This window comes from Myotis myotis, unplaced genomic scaffold, assembly GCF_014108235.1.
Source record: "Myotis myotis isolate mMyoMyo1 unplaced genomic scaffold, mMyoMyo1.p scaffold_m19_p_7, whole genome shotgun sequence".
Lineage (NCBI taxonomy): Eukaryota > Metazoa > Chordata > Mammalia > Chiroptera > Vespertilionidae > Myotis > Myotis myotis.
The window spans coordinates 78,625,428-78,642,731 of record NW_023416379.1 but is presented as its reverse complement, the minus strand read 5'-3'; the positions used below and the strand labels follow the sequence as shown (position 1 = coordinate 78,642,731).

General features: G+C 42.4%; 1 protein-coding gene across 4 annotated transcripts in view; it reads right to left on the bottom strand.

Annotated features, from left to right (window-relative positions):
• The window catches only part of PKHD1 (PKHD1 ciliary IPT domain containing fibrocystin/polyductin), a 401,585-nt gene that overhangs the window by 180,523 nt on the left and 203,758 nt on the right, over positions 1 to 17,304 (bottom strand). For all 4 annotated transcript variants that reach the window (XM_036317771.1, XM_036317772.1, XM_036317773.1 and 1 more), the window contains 2 exons: positions 10,900 to 11,092; positions 8,892 to 9,087 (listed from right to left, as the gene is read on the bottom strand). In XM_036317771.1, coding sequence (XP_036173664.1) covers positions 8,892 to 9,087; positions 10,900 to 11,092 — 389 coding nt within the window. The remainder of the gene's footprint in view (positions 1 to 8,891; positions 9,088 to 10,899; positions 11,093 to 17,304) is intronic.

Sequence of the window (17,304 nt, the reverse complement as noted above, 5' to 3'; positions counted from 1 at the left end):
AGGAAAGCAAACAAGTAAAGTTACCGATAAAGGTGTGTTTCAAGTTACTCTAGTCATTTTATAGATTTATTTAACTTACAAGAGGAATGGGTGGAGGAAGGGTAGAATAGAAACAATTTTCCCCACTAGGTAGGTGATGAAATCTGAAGTAGCGGGAACATAATCAATATATCCAAAGTCCCCTGGTGAAAAAGATACTGTACTTACAGCACATTATACTTATCATCGTGATGAGTAACCTTAAAACTGAAAAGGCTAACCCTCAACATATCTAACTCCCAACACAGGCTGTTCCACGTCCTTGCATTCATTAAGTCACTTGCCCAGCTCCTGTTCTTGGTCAACCAAGGCTTCCTGGCTCAGGGAGCTCTCACGTCTGTAGCTCTGCACCAGCGGCTTCTGAACTGAGTGGCCATTGACCTTGTTCAGCTGCTACACACGCAGCTGAACAAAAGGTTCCCACCTCCTCTAAATCTTCTGCCCCTAAACAGACACTGAAAGGGTACATTGAAGAGCTACTGCTCGCTTCATTCAAGCAAGTGTGTGAATATCATTCAATCTCAGAAAAGTAGTTTCTGTGCCAGTGGAAATGGAGGAAAGTTATCAAAAGTAGAAAAGATTAGAAAAGTCTGGTTTTCTATCCCACCACTACTTATACATGCCCTTCTGAGGACTGGGTCAGAGCATGTGAGCATGGCTTGGAGGACAAATTCTTTCCAAATACCATTGCCGCGTTGTGAGAGTGGTGCCATAGAGAGTGGTGGGGAAGAAGGTGGATGCTGGAGTCCAAGAGCCTAAATTTGAATTCTGGGTCTTTCAGTTCCTAGATGTGGGCACCTGACAAGTTACTCACCATCTGAACCTCGGTCACTTTCTCTAAAAAATGGGAATAATCCTACTATCTACCTCAAAAGGTTACTGGGAAGAAAAGATAAAGCAATGTAATATACTTAGTGAAGTGCCTGGCACATAATGGAAAATAAAGTCAGCTATTATCGCCACTGTTATTATGACATGCTTATGATTCTAAGAGCCAGATAACAAAACCCAAGAAATATGCTTTTTATTCTTTTTACAGCTGCGCCTAATCATGATGAGCCATAGTATAGAGCTGTAAGCAATGTAACCAGCTCTGCTAAAATCTGTTAAGTGCTTTGACTCTAAAAAGACAGGGTAAATGTTAAGTGTCATTTCCAATTTGGATAAATATGAAAATCATTTGAGAATAAAGGTATTGTCTCGGAAAGAGTTTAAAAGCATTATACAAGCTGTGATATTGTACATATGTTTTCTCAGTGCTTGATTTCTGATTCTGTGTTTGTAATACGAGAATGGTTAATCTGCTCTGTTTATAAATGGAGACTTACTGCAGTTGATCCTTCCCAGATTGTAAGAATATCTGGTTGGTCCTCAAAAAGAAAAGAAGTATATGGGTCAATTATTGCCAAATTATGCTGACAAGTGTTATATGATCTGAGCTAGCAAGCTCAGATAGGAGGAAGAGGGAAAAGTGCTAAGAAAATAGCTCCCGGTAAGAGGAAAGAGAACTGCTCAGCTAGAAATGATACCAGTGCTCACCAGAGCTATGTGCTGTGTCTGGCGAATTGTGTCCTCACTGGGGCACTAAGAAAGAGAAAAATGAATAATTCTCTCTTAGAATTTAGAGCGATAAATAGGTACCTACATGGAAAGAAACACATGGTATCTTAGCAGGTTATAGATTCCTTTCCTGTTTTATTCTTTATTTATATTCCCATTCCCACTTTGCCCTTCAGGTTTAGGCACGTATTAGGAGCTCTCATTCAGCCCACATGCACATAGGTGAGTCAGCCATTTCTTACACATGGAGAAAACGCAAAACAGCCACTGTGATCTGTGTCTGCAGATTTGGTCCATTCTCACCCTGGCCCATGCCTTCGCCTTCTCTAGCTGTTGTTGGATTTGGTCCTCTCTCTGCATTTTCAGCTTAGCTTGCCCTGTCCTCTACCACCACCTTTTCCCCCCAGATCTGCCTCACACACCTGCTGTTTCTACCTACCTGTTCAATGAAAGGGACCTGGCTCCCCAGACATTAGCCTCCGTTACTTAAACACAGAGAAGGCTGGCTTGTCAGTTGGTCCCTGGGCGGGTTTGGTTCACAAGACCACACTGCTGTCTGATTCCAGCTTTAGAGACAGTCACAGAGTTACCTTGGCCCTTATAACACAGAATCTTTTAAAAACCTTCACAGAAACATTTTATGAAAATTCTGTGATCCCCTTTGAATCCTCTACTATCCCCAGGGACATGCATCCTTGAAAGAGTGATTTTTTTTTAAGTGTAAGAGTAAAAGAACTTGACCGAGACACCAACAGATAGATAGATCTGCATTAACCACAGTCCTGAGAGTTAGCTCAATTAAATCTTCTTAATTAACTTAGCACACAATAACAATTGTTATTCTGATGCAGATAAATGTTTGCCACTCATGGGGCATCTGTGATTTCCTGGGCCCTGTGCAGACCTACAGAACCAGAACTTAGAGGGATGGGCCTGGTACCATGCATTCCAGCTGTCTGCCCATGAGGCACACTTAGAAGGCACCAAATTGAGGAATTTTACAACTTCTCTCATCCATACTCTCAAAAATGTGCTTTGTTCTCAGAAGCAGGTGTTCTTAACAAGTGAGGAGACCCAAATAAAAAAGAGATCCCGTATGTTCACACTTCTTACTTTTAATCAATGGTACCAAAAGCTTGCAAACCATGTTATATTCCCAAAATATAAGATGTGAGGTGATCATTTTAATGGCCACCTGTGCCTGGCCCTTTGTGAACGAAGGGTAGCTGCCAGTGTCACTAAGCATTAGTTCCTTAATCAGGGATCCCTAGAAAAAGTATTTGATTCTGACTTCTTAGTTTTCCTTCCTTCCTTATTTCTTTCCATTCCTCCCTTTCTTCCTTCCTTTTCCTTTTGAAGAAGTTGCTTGTCATCAAAAGGCAAAATCCCTTCTCACCTTTCCAGCTCCTGTTCCATTCTCTGTATTTTTGCCATGAAGTTTACGGCATTTCCCTGAAGTCAGTTCGCCATATTACCCATAAAAATCCTTGGGGATCTTGGGGGAATGAGTTTTCTATAAGAATGTAAATTAATTTATTAACTAGAATGCTATAGATTGCCTTAGAGGGACACAGCATGGCATGTCTGCAGAGTTTCAAAGAATTACGATTCTGCTCTGCTTATAAAATCCTCCCAAGGAGATCTGGCAGCCAGTTGAGTCAGCTCTCCATCTTAAACCCTAGCAGCATTCCATCCCAAGGAGCAGCACGGGGTCTTCTGGACCAGCTCAAGAGCAGAAGGGTCCAGGCAGCAGCCTGCTCCAGCCTGGTGCCCTTGGCGCTCTGAGAAAAGAGAAACCCTAAGCAGTATCCATGATCTTCTAGCCGCAAACTTAGGAAAACATCCCTTATTTTCACAGCTCGCAAGTTAACAGCATCTTTTCCGAGCCTCCTGTGACTTGAGTTCTTCAGGGCACCTGGTGCAGACAATACAGTCCATCTGTCTCCCTACTTCAGCCCTCTTGCCCTCATGGACAACAGCCCCGGCTTCATGCCAAACGGCCTGCCTTTATCTTGGCGAGGGGGACACTTGGAGACAAGCATTGGCCAGCCTGGCTACACATGTCCCTTTTCAGTCCGATCAGAGAAAGGTGGTACGCAGGAGCCTGTGAGCCTAGCAGGCGAACTCTCTCAGCTGCTGCCCCCACACATTGTCCCAGCATTGCGGTGCCGGGGTGAGGGCTGTGTGAACTCAGGAGGGCAGCGGAGAATGGCTCAGCATCTGATATGAATTTATCACCGGCTGCTGGTTGGGTGGGGGGAGAAAGCAAGTGGAAGGGCCTGTGAGTGTTTAATGCACCCTGCCACAACCCAACAGTTTGTCCTGAAGAGCCTTTTACCGATATGAAAGGACAGGGTCAAAAGTAAGTTGACCCCTGACAGAATGTACAATTATGAGCAGAGGGCTGCGCACGAGCAGCTGCTGGAACCCCACTGGTTCCGCATGGGGCTTCCAGGAGTCAGAATATGAATAATCAACTCAAGATTGTTTCCTCCCCCCCTGTCCACCCCCGCCACCACCCCCCCGCCCCCACCTCGTCCCCTGTTTTGAGCAAGTCCTATTCTATTTCTACAGGAAGAAGCCTGGCCCTCCCCAGCAGCTGCAATAATTGTGTTCCTATTGTGAGGAAGACCTCCTCCTGGCCACCCCCTTACAAGTGGCCATTGTCGGTGGAGAGTCGGTGATTACACGCTCCGCCTGATGCTCTGGGGGACCCAGCTGCCTAAGTGCTGACACACGAATGTGCAGTGTGCGGAAGGCCAGGCAGGGGCTGGTGGAGGTGGAGGCAAGAGGTGGGGGGGAGGCCACGTCTGTGCAATGGGACTCGGACATACCAGACCTTTTGCATAAGTCAAGCCCAGAACAAATGAGGCTTTATCAGGCCCCACGGAAGAGGGGGTCTCATCTCCCTTTGAAGTGGAGCTGAGATGGAGACAAGCAGCTTTTCCTCCTTGGGATCAAGCAAACATCCTTCTTTTGATATGCGACATGCTCATTATCTCTGTCCCATTTAACGATTTTTGATTGAAGGGTGGCGGCTGGGATGCCGAGAAGATCCTGAGAGGGGCTCCGTCCAGCCAAGCCCGCAAGAAAGGCTTTCCTTGTGCCTGGGCCTATATTTGGAATTTCTTAACAGTGTGTGCTTGTTCTTAGAGGCAGATAAGGGCTGAGCGTGAAATTCTTAATTAAGCAATAAATAGAGAGTGGGGTGTCAGCAGATGCAGCCAGTAGCCATGGCAACAGGAATCACATGGGCAAGAGAGCTGAGACTAGATGTAGGCCTCGGGCCTGGGCCTGACTGACAGCTGAAGAATCCTACAAAGCTTGTAAACCAGATTAATTAGCTGACTAATTATTTCATAGCGTTAATGTAACTAAAAAATAAAAATAGTTCACCATGAACTGAAACCGCCCTGGAAAACAACAGTGGGGAAAGAGGCAGGGGGAAGCTGGCTGTGTCAGGCAGAGCCAGAAGCTGCCAGGGAATCAAATGGTATAAATGGGGAGATGGGCTTGCTGGCTGAGTCAGGCTTTGAAAATGAGAAAGAACACTTGTTCTACAGGCATACCCATCCCAAGCATGGCATAGAGGTTACGTCTTGGAACCACCATTCATAATAGTTAATCACATCAAATACTGCCCCTCCGGGTCCTAACACAACCGCAGCACACAGTACTTCACTTGTGGTCTGTTTTGTAAGTGGCTCCATGGGCAGCATTCTCAGGGACTTTAGAAAGTCCACCTGAATCAATCTCCTTACAAGATCTCTTTAAATGAGCAGAGGCTATCTTATTCTGTGGGTAGCAATTGCTTAAGTGGTATTAAATTTCAATCATGGGAACAATATGTCATATGATCATGAATCTCAGCTCTTTAACAAAATCTAGTCAAGGAAAATAAAATGAGACCCTTTTCAGAAAGGTGATGATGAGTTCAAGGCTTGTGACGTTGTTAATGTTCCGAGGAAATAAAAAATTCTAAAGAAATAATCTCTTGAGAAAATTTTGAGTAAGGTAACATGGCACACTAATCACACCTGAGGATGTTTTGGGTGTTTTGTAGCACAATTCCAAGAGATAAGTCAGTATTCTTAACCTCGCTGTATAGATGAAGTTATTGAGGCATGGAGCATTTATAATTCCATGCCTCAGGTAAAATAGCCAGCCAGCCACTGATTAAAACCTTCAGCCCTAAGCTCTGGCCATGAGCTTTCCAAAGAACCTGCATTCCATAAAGATGTTTGCGGAACAAAGACAAGACTCGCCTCAGTAGAGAGAGAAATGCAAGGGTCAAAGATATTATATGTACAGAATTCTTTGTCTTTGTCACTGGGGATCAGCGAGAAGTCTTCTCCCATGACCCTGCCCAGCACCCCCATCACCACCCTTTCTGGTCAGTGATCAATGATTCTTTGGCAGGCAGCACACTCTAGTGGAGGGATCCATAGCCAGGAGCTAGAATGCCTGGGTTCTGATTTCTCCCATTCTCAGCCATCTCTAAGGTTAGTTGGGTATCTTAAATCAAACACATGAAGTAGCCAAATGCAGGAAATGAAAATAATTGTGATTTTAAAAAATTCCTCTCCTGGGGGATGTGGTTAGGTCTCAAACAATACAAAAGACGATCCTCTTAGAAGTGGTCAACAAATGAATGGTCAGTGAAGCAGCACTCTGAGTGAAAGCCAGCCAGGAAAAGGAGCAGGACCCTTCCATCCCTGTCCCCCCTGAAAGTCTGACAGGAAACTCAGGGGACCTGAAGGAGGCCAAGCAGTTTCCCTACAATGAAATGAAACTTGTACACACAACTCTCCCGATGATTTTTCATCCAGGAATATGTCCACACAGAATGTGAGGTCTGTACTTGGGCTTTCTTCTTAGATTATATGTATTTTGTGTAAAATAGGCCAATCACAGACTTATAATACCACATGATAAAAAATAAAAAAAAATTAAGTAAACTAACCAATATGTGAAATGCACGGCACAGAACTGAAACAGGTACCAGCTGCAACTCCCTCACTGCCATTTAGGCATCATGGCATCCTGAGCCCTCCTAAAGATGCTGTAAACTATGCACAAAGGAGATCAAACCAAATCCATGCAGCCCAAGACAGCTGCATGGGTACCAGTGAGGAGGAGCAGGAGGAGCCTCCGTTCCCCCTGGGTCCTGGTGTCCTCACTGTGCCAGCCCAGAAATGGGAACAGACGTGGCTCTGGCCTCCTCTCTACCCCTTATGCTCAGAAGGTACAGGAGGCAAATGACCCTGAGAGCCACTGCTTGGAACCCTGGGAATCCTTTCCAAGGAACAAGGGTCTCCCAGTTCACTAAACATTCAACCAACCCTCTGCGGCTTCCTGTTCCTTTTCCAACTCATATTAATCAAAGGGTGGAAATACCCGGGTATTCTGACAAAGAATTTTGTAAAAATTAATGAAAACTATATACCTAACTAAAATGTTTTACATTAAAATATTCATCGCATCATATATATATATACAATATACATATGCAGAGGTACATCTATGCATAAATATATATATACTTATACATACTTATGGTATGTGTATTTATACCATATATGTATATACTAGTATATATAGAATAATAGTTTCACTTACTATTAATTCAATAAGTAATACTATCAAAAGGGAAGAAAATCTGTAACTGTGTGATTTGATTTTATTTTGTCTTTAAGCCCCAAATGTTCCTTTATCATTTTGGCTTATGTGAGAATTCAAATTTGTCCGCAGCTCATGAACAGAATCTGACCAATGGACATGTTTCCGAAGAGCACACTAAGTAATAGAACAAGAACCATTTGAAATTAAATTTTGCTCTATAATATATATCAAGTGAATAGTCATAGTTAAAATTAATGGCAGCGATTTGCTCTTGCTACTGGTATTCCCCTCCAGAGTGGTAAACCAGTCACAGGCTCTCTGTCCCTCCTGAGTTTTTATAGCTTTAGGTTACATTTATGAATGTATCAAATCAAAAAGGAAATCTGAACATTACAATTCAGTGCAAGTAAAATATACAACAATCCATTTGGCAAAGATAAAAATACCAGAGAAGTACCATACTCTCCTCTATGGTGCTATTAACATGTCATCATCCCCGGGCTCAAGTGTAGCTCAGACTCAGTGGACATACAGCTAGGCACAAGGGAGAGAGGCCGGGAACTCGGGACAATTGCCCAGCTCTCTACATCCTTAGGGACAAGACTGGCTTGTAGCAGGGGCTGGGACTTGAGGTGCTGTGAGTTCTCCTGAATCTGACCAGGATCTGTTAAGACTAATTGATAACAAAATTGACATTCTAGAGACCCATTTGGACAGATTCTCCTTACAGACCACACTGAGCTGAGGTTGGTATAAATGGACATCACAGTGCTCAGAGTGACCAATGCTGACATGGGATAGAACAAGAATATGAAACAAACACCAGGAAGTCAAAAGAAAATTCCTGTGAAACACGCACAATAAGATGATAAAGAAATCCTTCAGCCATCTATTACTCTGCAATCACAGAAGGGTTTTTGGTCCTACAAGATGAGGTTCCTGCATCCTACATCTTTTTGTTTTAATCCTCACGTGAGGATATGTATATTGTTTTGAGAGAGAGAGAGAGAGAGAGAGAGAGAGAGAGAGCAGTAGGTTGCCTCCTGTATGCTATATCCTGACGCAAGACAGAGACAGCCCACCCTAGTCCTCAGATTTTCAGATCAGCCCTCCACGCCTCTGCACCTTCCTGGCCTTGGATCCACTTCCAAGGCTTTCCTCCTCACCTTCCACAGTAACTTCACTCTTCATTCCTCCTCTTTGTAGCTGTCACCTGTCCTCTATGTTGCTCCTAATATCTGTGGCCATAACCAAGCCATCCTGTCTTTCCCATGCACTCGATCTTTCTACAAATATAACAGTGCCTTAAAGTGAATTGAAAATATTAATAACAATGTTTAATAAGCACTTGGTATGGGTTAGGCACTCTGATAAAAAGTTTTACATATTATCCTTTATATAATTTCCTATCTTTTGAGGTATGTCCTATTATTTCATTTTATAAGTGAGGAGGCTGAGCCTCAAAGAAAAAGAGCAGCTGCTCAGTGTCCCATATCTAGTAAGGCTTAGAGCTAGGATTTAAACCCAGGCAGTCTGATTTCAAAGCCCATCCACTTAACCATAACACACAGCTGTTTCCCATCGTTTCATGGCACAACTGTCTAAAATTCAAGAGTGAGCGGTGGTTTCTTACTACGTGCCCTTAAAAATGCCCATGCAATTATACTTACCCAGATAGGTGAGTTGCCTCAACTGACTATTGAAGAACCAGTCACAGCCTTGGTCTTTACCAGGCAATGGAAGAGAGGGCAAGGACCGCCCCACTTGACTCCCGCACCTTATGAGGATGTCAGGGGAAGGCCACAGGACTGTGTGAACCAGCCGGAGGTAATTCCCAGGAGCAAAGTTGTCAAATGTTGCTGAGTACTTGGAGAGAAAAATACAATAGAGCTTATTTAGGAAGGAAGACTCCCCTATAAAAAAGAGCTACAAACAGCCCTGACCAGTTTGGCTCAGTGGATAGAGCGTCGGCCTGCAGACTGAAAGGACCTGGGTTCGATTCTGGTCAAGGGCATGTACCTTGGTTGCAGGCACATGCCCAGTAGAGGGTGTGCAGGAGGCAGCTGATCAATGTTTCTCTCTCATCGATGTTTCTGATTCTCTGTACCTCTCCATTTCTCTCTGTAAAAAATCAATAAAATATATGTTTTTACAAAAGCTACAAACAACACTGAGTTGTTTAGAAATAAGGTAGTTTACACCCAGATGACTTTTCTTTTGAATCCACTTCGTAACAAACTCAGAACTAGAGTTTACAAAATCATACCAGGTGAGGACGGAAAGACAAGTTTCCTTTTGTTTAACTTCCTTAATTAACAAGAGAAAACCAAGGCCCAGACAACTGGATTGATTTGTCCCAGGTCAAATAGCTAGACGAGACAGAGCTAGGTCTGGAATCCCTTTAAAGAGGCAGGCAGTGTTGGCAGGACATTCCACTTATAACAGCAATAGCGAACACTGTTGTAGCATGTGCTACATCAGTGGTCCTCAACCTGGGCTGCACATTAGAATCACCTGGGAATCTTTTTAAAATCCTGATTTCTGGGCCTCATCCTCTGGAAATTCTGTTTCTCTGTTACTAATGTTGTGGCCCCACCCCATGACAAAGAAATTGAAGTTCCAGAGGATGAGGCCCAGAAATCAGGATTTTAAAAAGATTCCCAGGTGATTCTAATGTGCAGCCAAGGTTAAGAACCACTGGGCTACATGCTTAAGTACGACTCACATAAAGTCATTCAATCCTTGAAATATCCCCTGTGATTGTTACTGTTCATGCCCCATTTTACAGATGAGGAGAGTGAGGCAGGTAGAGGTTCAGGAAACTTGTCCCATATCACACAGTTGGAGAGTGTGCGCCAGGAGAGAAACCAGTCACCAACCGGCTGCCTTTACCTTATGCAAATTCCATGAAATGTTCTCATGGGAACCTTTAGGGAAGGAAAGAGCTCTCTGCTCTCAGAGAGGTGGTGAGAGGATAAAGACAGATTCTGTTTTGAATTCCTCAGAACTATGGCACACCTAAACCAGCTTCTAGTTCCCTAATACTGCTCTCAGGGCTTCTAGGGAATATAAATATTAGGAGACAGAAAGAAAGAAACGTGTTCAAAGGAAGAAAAGAAGCTTTAGGGAATCCACCAGTTTGCTTGGTGTTGTGTGTTTTTTTTCCAGAAAATGCACCCACTTCCTACATGACTATTCCTGTGTTTATTCCCCCTAACCATTTGACTCCTAGACCTTCATGTACAAGTTAATCTTTGACCACAAGGTGGCAGTATGCAACATAAAAATGCTTTGTTAAGGCATTTTTCTTGGGTTACAAACACTCCTCTCTGGGTTAAGTTGGTTCTTAACCCATAATATAAGAATACAATTCAATAGATTGCTTAGAAACTGTTTTTTATTGTATTAATAAACCTAAGAATTCAGGCAGAACCAATCTGCACTCAAGGTGAAATATATATAAACTTGAAATACATAAACTTGAAAATTTTATTAAACAGATTATAAAATTTTCAAATACACACACACACACACACACATTGTATTCAAGTTACAGTCATACATTCATCTGGTCAAAATGCTGCTGCAGTTTTCTTTATCAATACCAAAAGATGCTAATACCTTCGAACTATTATTCTACAGAAGGAGACATCATAAGCACTTGGAAGTGGAACACACCATTGAATAAATTCCCTGCAGAGATCTGTTGGTCCAAGGAGTCTCAAATCGCAGTGAGTAGGTCTCTTGATCCAAGAGCAGAGCCATCCAGCCATCAGGGTTAGACAATGTGTCACGCACATAGTTGACAGTGGTTGTCTTATTTCTGCTGTCAGTCAAGGTTAAGTCATAAGAAACATCCGGAGCATTAGTTCTAGCGTGAATTTAAAAAGAAAAAAAAATGGGTTTTAAGTTATTTGTTCATCCTGGATCTAATGTACTCTTCTTCCATCAGTTATGACTCATCTTCTATTCTCTCCATGTATGCTGTAGGCCCCTTCTACTCTGTGTGTCTGTGGAGGTTCCAGCAGTCACTGCATGGGTCAAAACAGCCCAGTGCGAAGCTGTCCTTGCATTGTCTGTGCATGTCACTGGTCTGGTGGATTGGAGTAGTAACGTTCATAATGGATGCCACTAAAATGCCATCTCAATGAATTCACATATACCAGGACTATAGTCTATTATTTTTAAAAAGAAAAGTCCATGACCAGAATTTTGCTGTAGACCAGGTTTCTCCACAGCAGAAAATATGTTATATAGTCAGTAGATATCCTTATTGGGAGCAATGACTGAGAGCCAGAACCTGATGTGCTCTCAGAAGCCCACCTCCCACTGCCCAGCAGGAATGGCGTCAGTAGCCTTCCCCAGAGGGAGGACGTAGCCTGGCTACTTGCTTGTGGGTTTGCACAATGCCCAGTGCTCACACCTACTATAGCACCTCTGTGTCGTTGGGCTTGCTTTTGTGCTTGTTAGCATAGGTTGTGAGATCCTTATGTTAGAGATATTTTATATTTTCTTTTTGCTATCCTGGCACAGGACCCTCACACAATGGGCACTCAAATCATGTCTACTAAATAAAGAAAGAATGCATGGAAGAGCTCGCCCAAAAGCTGGTGCCAATTTCCTAAAGGGTTTCTAGAAGGACTGCATTTTACCAAATGAAGAAACTGAGCCAGAGTGTGGCAAAAGTGTTAGGTAAATGTCACAGGTAGAATTATAAAGTTTTCATTTCCGTAAATGATTTTACACAGCCAATTCCAGAAAGTGGTTTTTAAGATTTCACTAGAACATGAATAGGGTTAGCCACATGCTAAGACCATAAAAGAAAGTCAAAGTGGACAGGAAAAAAATAAAGCAAAATAAAAATCAATACACATTATGACTGTCCTTCCCTCTTTGTTTTAGTTTTCATAAGAACCTTTAACTGTGGCATTTTGCTGCAGGCAGATAATTAAATTCTCAAAGAGGAGGGAAATGAGATGAAGGATGTTGGGTTTTCAAAGTGAGGTGTAGCATGAGCATATCCACAGCCAATTTACAATCCAGTGGCATATTATAAAAGGAAACTATTTTAGTGCTAAGTGCTTGGGGACTATGGTCAAATGGGTATACACTGGAAATCTATATCTTATATGCGCTAGGTATATGAACTTGGGCAAATTACTGACCCTCTTCAAGCTTTCTTTTTTTTATTTTTTCAATGGAGACAACAGTAGAATGTATCTCATCTAGCTCCTGGGAAACTTAAAGAGAAAACCTATGCAAAGTATTCAGTAACCATTAGCAAGCCAAACAAGATCTATCTACAGCTCATTTAAGAACCTCAGATGGGCCAGGTTTGCCATCCTGTGCTACTTATTTTAATGTCTAGAGGTTTACTTGGTCATTAAAAAACGCACTCAATACTTTTAGTGCTTCAGAGCCTTTTAGGATTAAATGTATTTGTTTAATCTGTAAGTTAATTAAAGGGATGAAAAATAATCAGGGCATGGGGAATAAAAGAACTATGCTTTTCTAAGATTTCCCTATGCAGCATTAACGAAATCTTTAGGAAGTTTGGGGTGGGGGAGACTTCTTTCTCTCTTTGGGTTTAGGATCCTTAGCATTTGTTTTTTTCACATGTATATCAGAATTTAAATTGGAACTAAAGAACAAGAATGTTGAAGATTCAACTTATGTTCTTAGAATCAGAATGGACATAAAGGTCATCTGCTCTGATTTCAAATCCATTGTAGGAATTTCCTCTATATTTTATTCTGTCCCTTCTTCCAGTCATGGGATATTCACATTCTAAAATTCCTCCTCCATTTATAACATTTATAATTATTAATTAAAGGCCCAATGCATGAAATTCGTGCAAAGGTAGGCCTTCCTTCCCCAGGCTGCCAGCACCAGCTTCCCTCTGGCACCTGAGACCTGAGCTTCCCTCACAGCCCTGGCTTCATCCAGAAGGTCATCCAGAAGGATGTCCGGAAGGACGTCCAGTCTAATTAGCACATTACGCTTTTATTATTATAGATTTATTATAGATTTTTAATCTTTACATAAGCTTTAGAAAGCTTACTTTTCTCCCCTGTATCTGTACCCATTTGTTCTCAGTCATCATGGCTCAGCTTAACAGTTCAACTGGCCCCTTAGTGATGTTTCTCCCCAACGGGAAGTCTACCCAGAAAACTGCATGAGTGTCAGAGGATTTCATGTAAACTTATTAATCAAAGAAGATAAGCATTTTGATCTTAAGTGAACAGAGCTTAATATGGTCAACCTCCATATCAACAGAATATTCGCCAAGAGAACTTAAACACTTACGTTTGGTGGTCAGAAAGCCTCTTCTGGGCACCTACAGGCAATCTGCACTATTAGTGAGCCCTGGTTTAGGAAAATGCTAAGGTTTTCTTATGGACTTAAATTTCTTATTTTTCCAGTCAACTGCTCTCAATTAAACTACTTTTACAAATAGTTATTTTAAACTATAAACCAAAAGAAGAATTCTGTTATCCACCCATCTGTTTACATTTAATTTTAACCTATATTTTGTCACTCTTTTCTTAAGATATCATGCATACCACCTTGAAAATATTACCTCTATATGTTATAATATAATCTATTGGGTAGATATTTCCAGAAATGCTTTTTAATTCCAACAAGGTGGCCCCAAAAATCCTCCTGGTCACTTCAACTAGACTTAGTTACTTCTCAATTTCCATCAGCAACAATTTTCAGGATGTAATTTCTCCTGGTTTAGTTTCTATAAATTGTAACTTCGATTATTGAAGATGCCATTTTCAGACCTTACTCTCCAGGTTCTGAAGGCCCTTATAAAACTTACCCCCCCTCTTCAAATAAGCAACTGAAGCCTAACTCTAATTCATTTCTATTTGTCTTTAGGACTTTTGTACCTTTCTTGTGATGCCATTTCCTTCCAAAGAGCATCTAATAATCTGATGCTAACCCCTTGATCAATCAGAGACCCACCATAGCACATTGTGGTTCTAAAGTATCCTTTCCTCTTGCTTCTTCATGCATTGTCCTAATCCTATCAAGCCACACCATCTCTCTAGCAAGGTTTATTCAGGATGCAATTTCACAGGCACTCACATGCAGCACCAGCTTTCTGTAATGCAATGCAGGTAGAGGAGGTAAAGGTTATCCAATATACCCTTATCACAGCTAGAAGTGGAAAAAGAGATTGGACCAAGATGGCGGCATAGGTTAACGCCAGAGTTTGCTGCTTTGAACAACTACTTCAAAAGTGAAACCAAAAAACGGAAGGGACATCACCCAGAACCACAGGAACGCTGGCTGAGTGGAAGTCCTACAACTAGGAGGAAAGAGAAACGCATACGGACACTCAGAGGATGCGCAGTGCTGAAGTCAAATTCTGAGGTGCGGAGTGCGCGGAGCAGGCTGGCGGCAGAGGGCGCGGTTGGCGTTTTCAATCGGGAGGGAGTCGCAGACTCTGAGCTCCAGATCCGGGCGAGTCTCTAGGGACCCAGACTCAAACGGGAGAAGCGGGACTGTCTGGCTTCGGTCAGAGCGAGTGCAGCTTTCTCTCTGAGCTTTGCAGCGGGGGCTGGGACTCAGAGAGGCAGAGCCCCTGGGGACAGGACTGAGAGCCGCTATAACTGCTCTCTCCGGCCCACCCTGTTGATCCTGTGCGACCCCCCCCGCCCCCCCCTCCCCCCCACCCAAGCCCTGCACAGAGGCATTTGCCGGATAGCCTCAGGCAAAGGCTAGATTAGCACCTCCCTAGAGGACAGAAGTTCTCTCACTGCTGACACAGCTGATTCTCATAGCCACTTGGCCTGGAGGTCAAACCCTCCCTGGAATTAGCTACAACAATCAAGATTTAACTATAAGACTGCGAACAAAGACCACTAGGGGGTGCACCAAGGAAGCATAACAAAATGCGGAGACAAAGAAACAGGACAAAATTGTCAATGGAAGATATAGAGTTCAGAACCACACTTTTAAGGTCTCTCAAGAACTGTTTAGAAGCCGCCGATAAACTTAATGAGATCTACAAGAAAACTAATGAGACCCTCGATCTTATATTGGGGAACCAACTAGAAATTAAGCATACACGGACTGAAATAACGAATATTATACAGACTCCCGACAGCAGACCAGAGGAGCGCAAGAATCAAGTTAATGATTTGAAATGCGAGGAAGCAAAAAACACCCAACCGGAAAAGCAAAATGAAAAAAGAATCCAAAAATGCGAGGATAGTGTAAGGAGCCTCTGGGACAACTTCAAGTGTACCAACATCAGAATTATAGGGGTGCCAGAAGATGAGAGAGAGCAAGATATTGAAAACCTATTTGAAGAAATAATGACAGAAAACTTCCCCCACCTGGTGAAAGAAATGGACTTACAGGTCCAAGAAGCGCGGAGAACCCCAAGCAAAAGGAATCCAAAGAGGACCACACCAAGACACATCATAATTAAAATGCCAAGAGCAAAAGATAAAGAGAGAATCTTAAAAACAGCAAGAGAAAGAAACTCAGTTACCTACAAGGGAATACCCATACGACTGTCAGCTGATTTCTCAACAGAAACTTTGCAGGCCAGAAGGGAGTGGCAAGAAATATTCAAAGTGATGAATACCAAGAACCTACAACCAAGATTACTTTATCCAGCAAAGCTATCATTCAGAATTGAAGGTCAGATAAAGAGCTTCACAGATAAGGAAAAGCTAAAGGAGTTCATCACCACCAAACCAGGATTATATGAAATGCTGAAAGGTATCCTTTAAGAAGAGGAAGAGGAAGAAAAAGGTAAAGATACAAATTATGAACAACAAATATGCATCTATCAACAAGTGAGTCTAAGAATCAAGTGAATAAATAATCTGATGAACAGAATGAACTGTTGATTATAATAGAATCAGGGACATAGAAAGGGAATGGACTGACTATTCCTGGGGGGGAAAGGGGTGTGGGAGATTCGGGAAGAGACTGGACAAAAATCGTGCACCTATGGATGAGGACAGTGGTGGGGAGTGAGGGCGGAGGGTGGGGCGGGAACTGGGAGGAGGGGAGTTATGGGGGGAAAAAAAAGAGGAACAAATGTAATAATCTGAACAATAAAGATTTAATTAAAAAAAAAAAAGAAGTGGAAAAAATCATAGGATACATTCTGAAAAACAAATCAAAATGTAAAAGACCCATCATCTCTCAGTAGGCAAGATGCCTTGTGTTGACCATCACTCAGGACCAAAAATTCAAATAACTCCCATCCTTCTAGGAAAAATGCTAGCAGAGACAGTGGTGGGCTCTTCTGAAAAGCACCCAAGGAACATCAAGAGTCGAAGAACACCATGAAGAGAATTTACCAACCACAATTGCTACAATTTTTGCTTGCCCTAAATAGCCACCAATTTCCCCATGCCCTAAATAGCCACCAATCTCCCTCTCTTTACTGTTAATGAAGCAAAGGAGCACAAAAGTATTTCTAATTTGGAGGAGCCAAGGGAGTCTGCATGGGCCATTAGCAGCAGAGAGCTTCATTACTAGGGGAAGAAGTCTCTCCCTGAACTTCTCATGGTTTTATGTGCAAGAAATCAGGAGGCAACCAGTCCATTTTAAATGTTAACCCTTCCCTCTGCATCAGCAACAGCTCCTGTGTACAATCAAAAAGACAAAAGAACTACAAACCTTTCCTTTTATCCTCCCTGTTCCATGAGGTGCCTTAATTTTTGTTCTTTTTTTAAATGCCCAAGCAGGTTTTTAATTAAGCAATAGTTTCCTTTAGAAATACAGCACTGTCTGTGCACTTGATAAAACTTCCAGCCTATGTACCAATTTACAATACTAGTTGCATAAACAGTTATGTACTTTAGTGCCCATATACTGTGTGGAACTCTTGAATGGATGCTGCCCACACAGGATTTGTTAGGCAATCAACAATACCAAGGAGGACAAATATTAACACTCTGGTTTGTGTTTACCGTTAGCTTACGTTTCCTGAGGGTCCATATCTCTGTATTAAGACAAACACTGCACTGAGCTCTAAATGCTCTCAAATTTGGAACAATTGTGAAATAAACACTTTGCAATTACACATCTCCTAAGCCAGACACATCA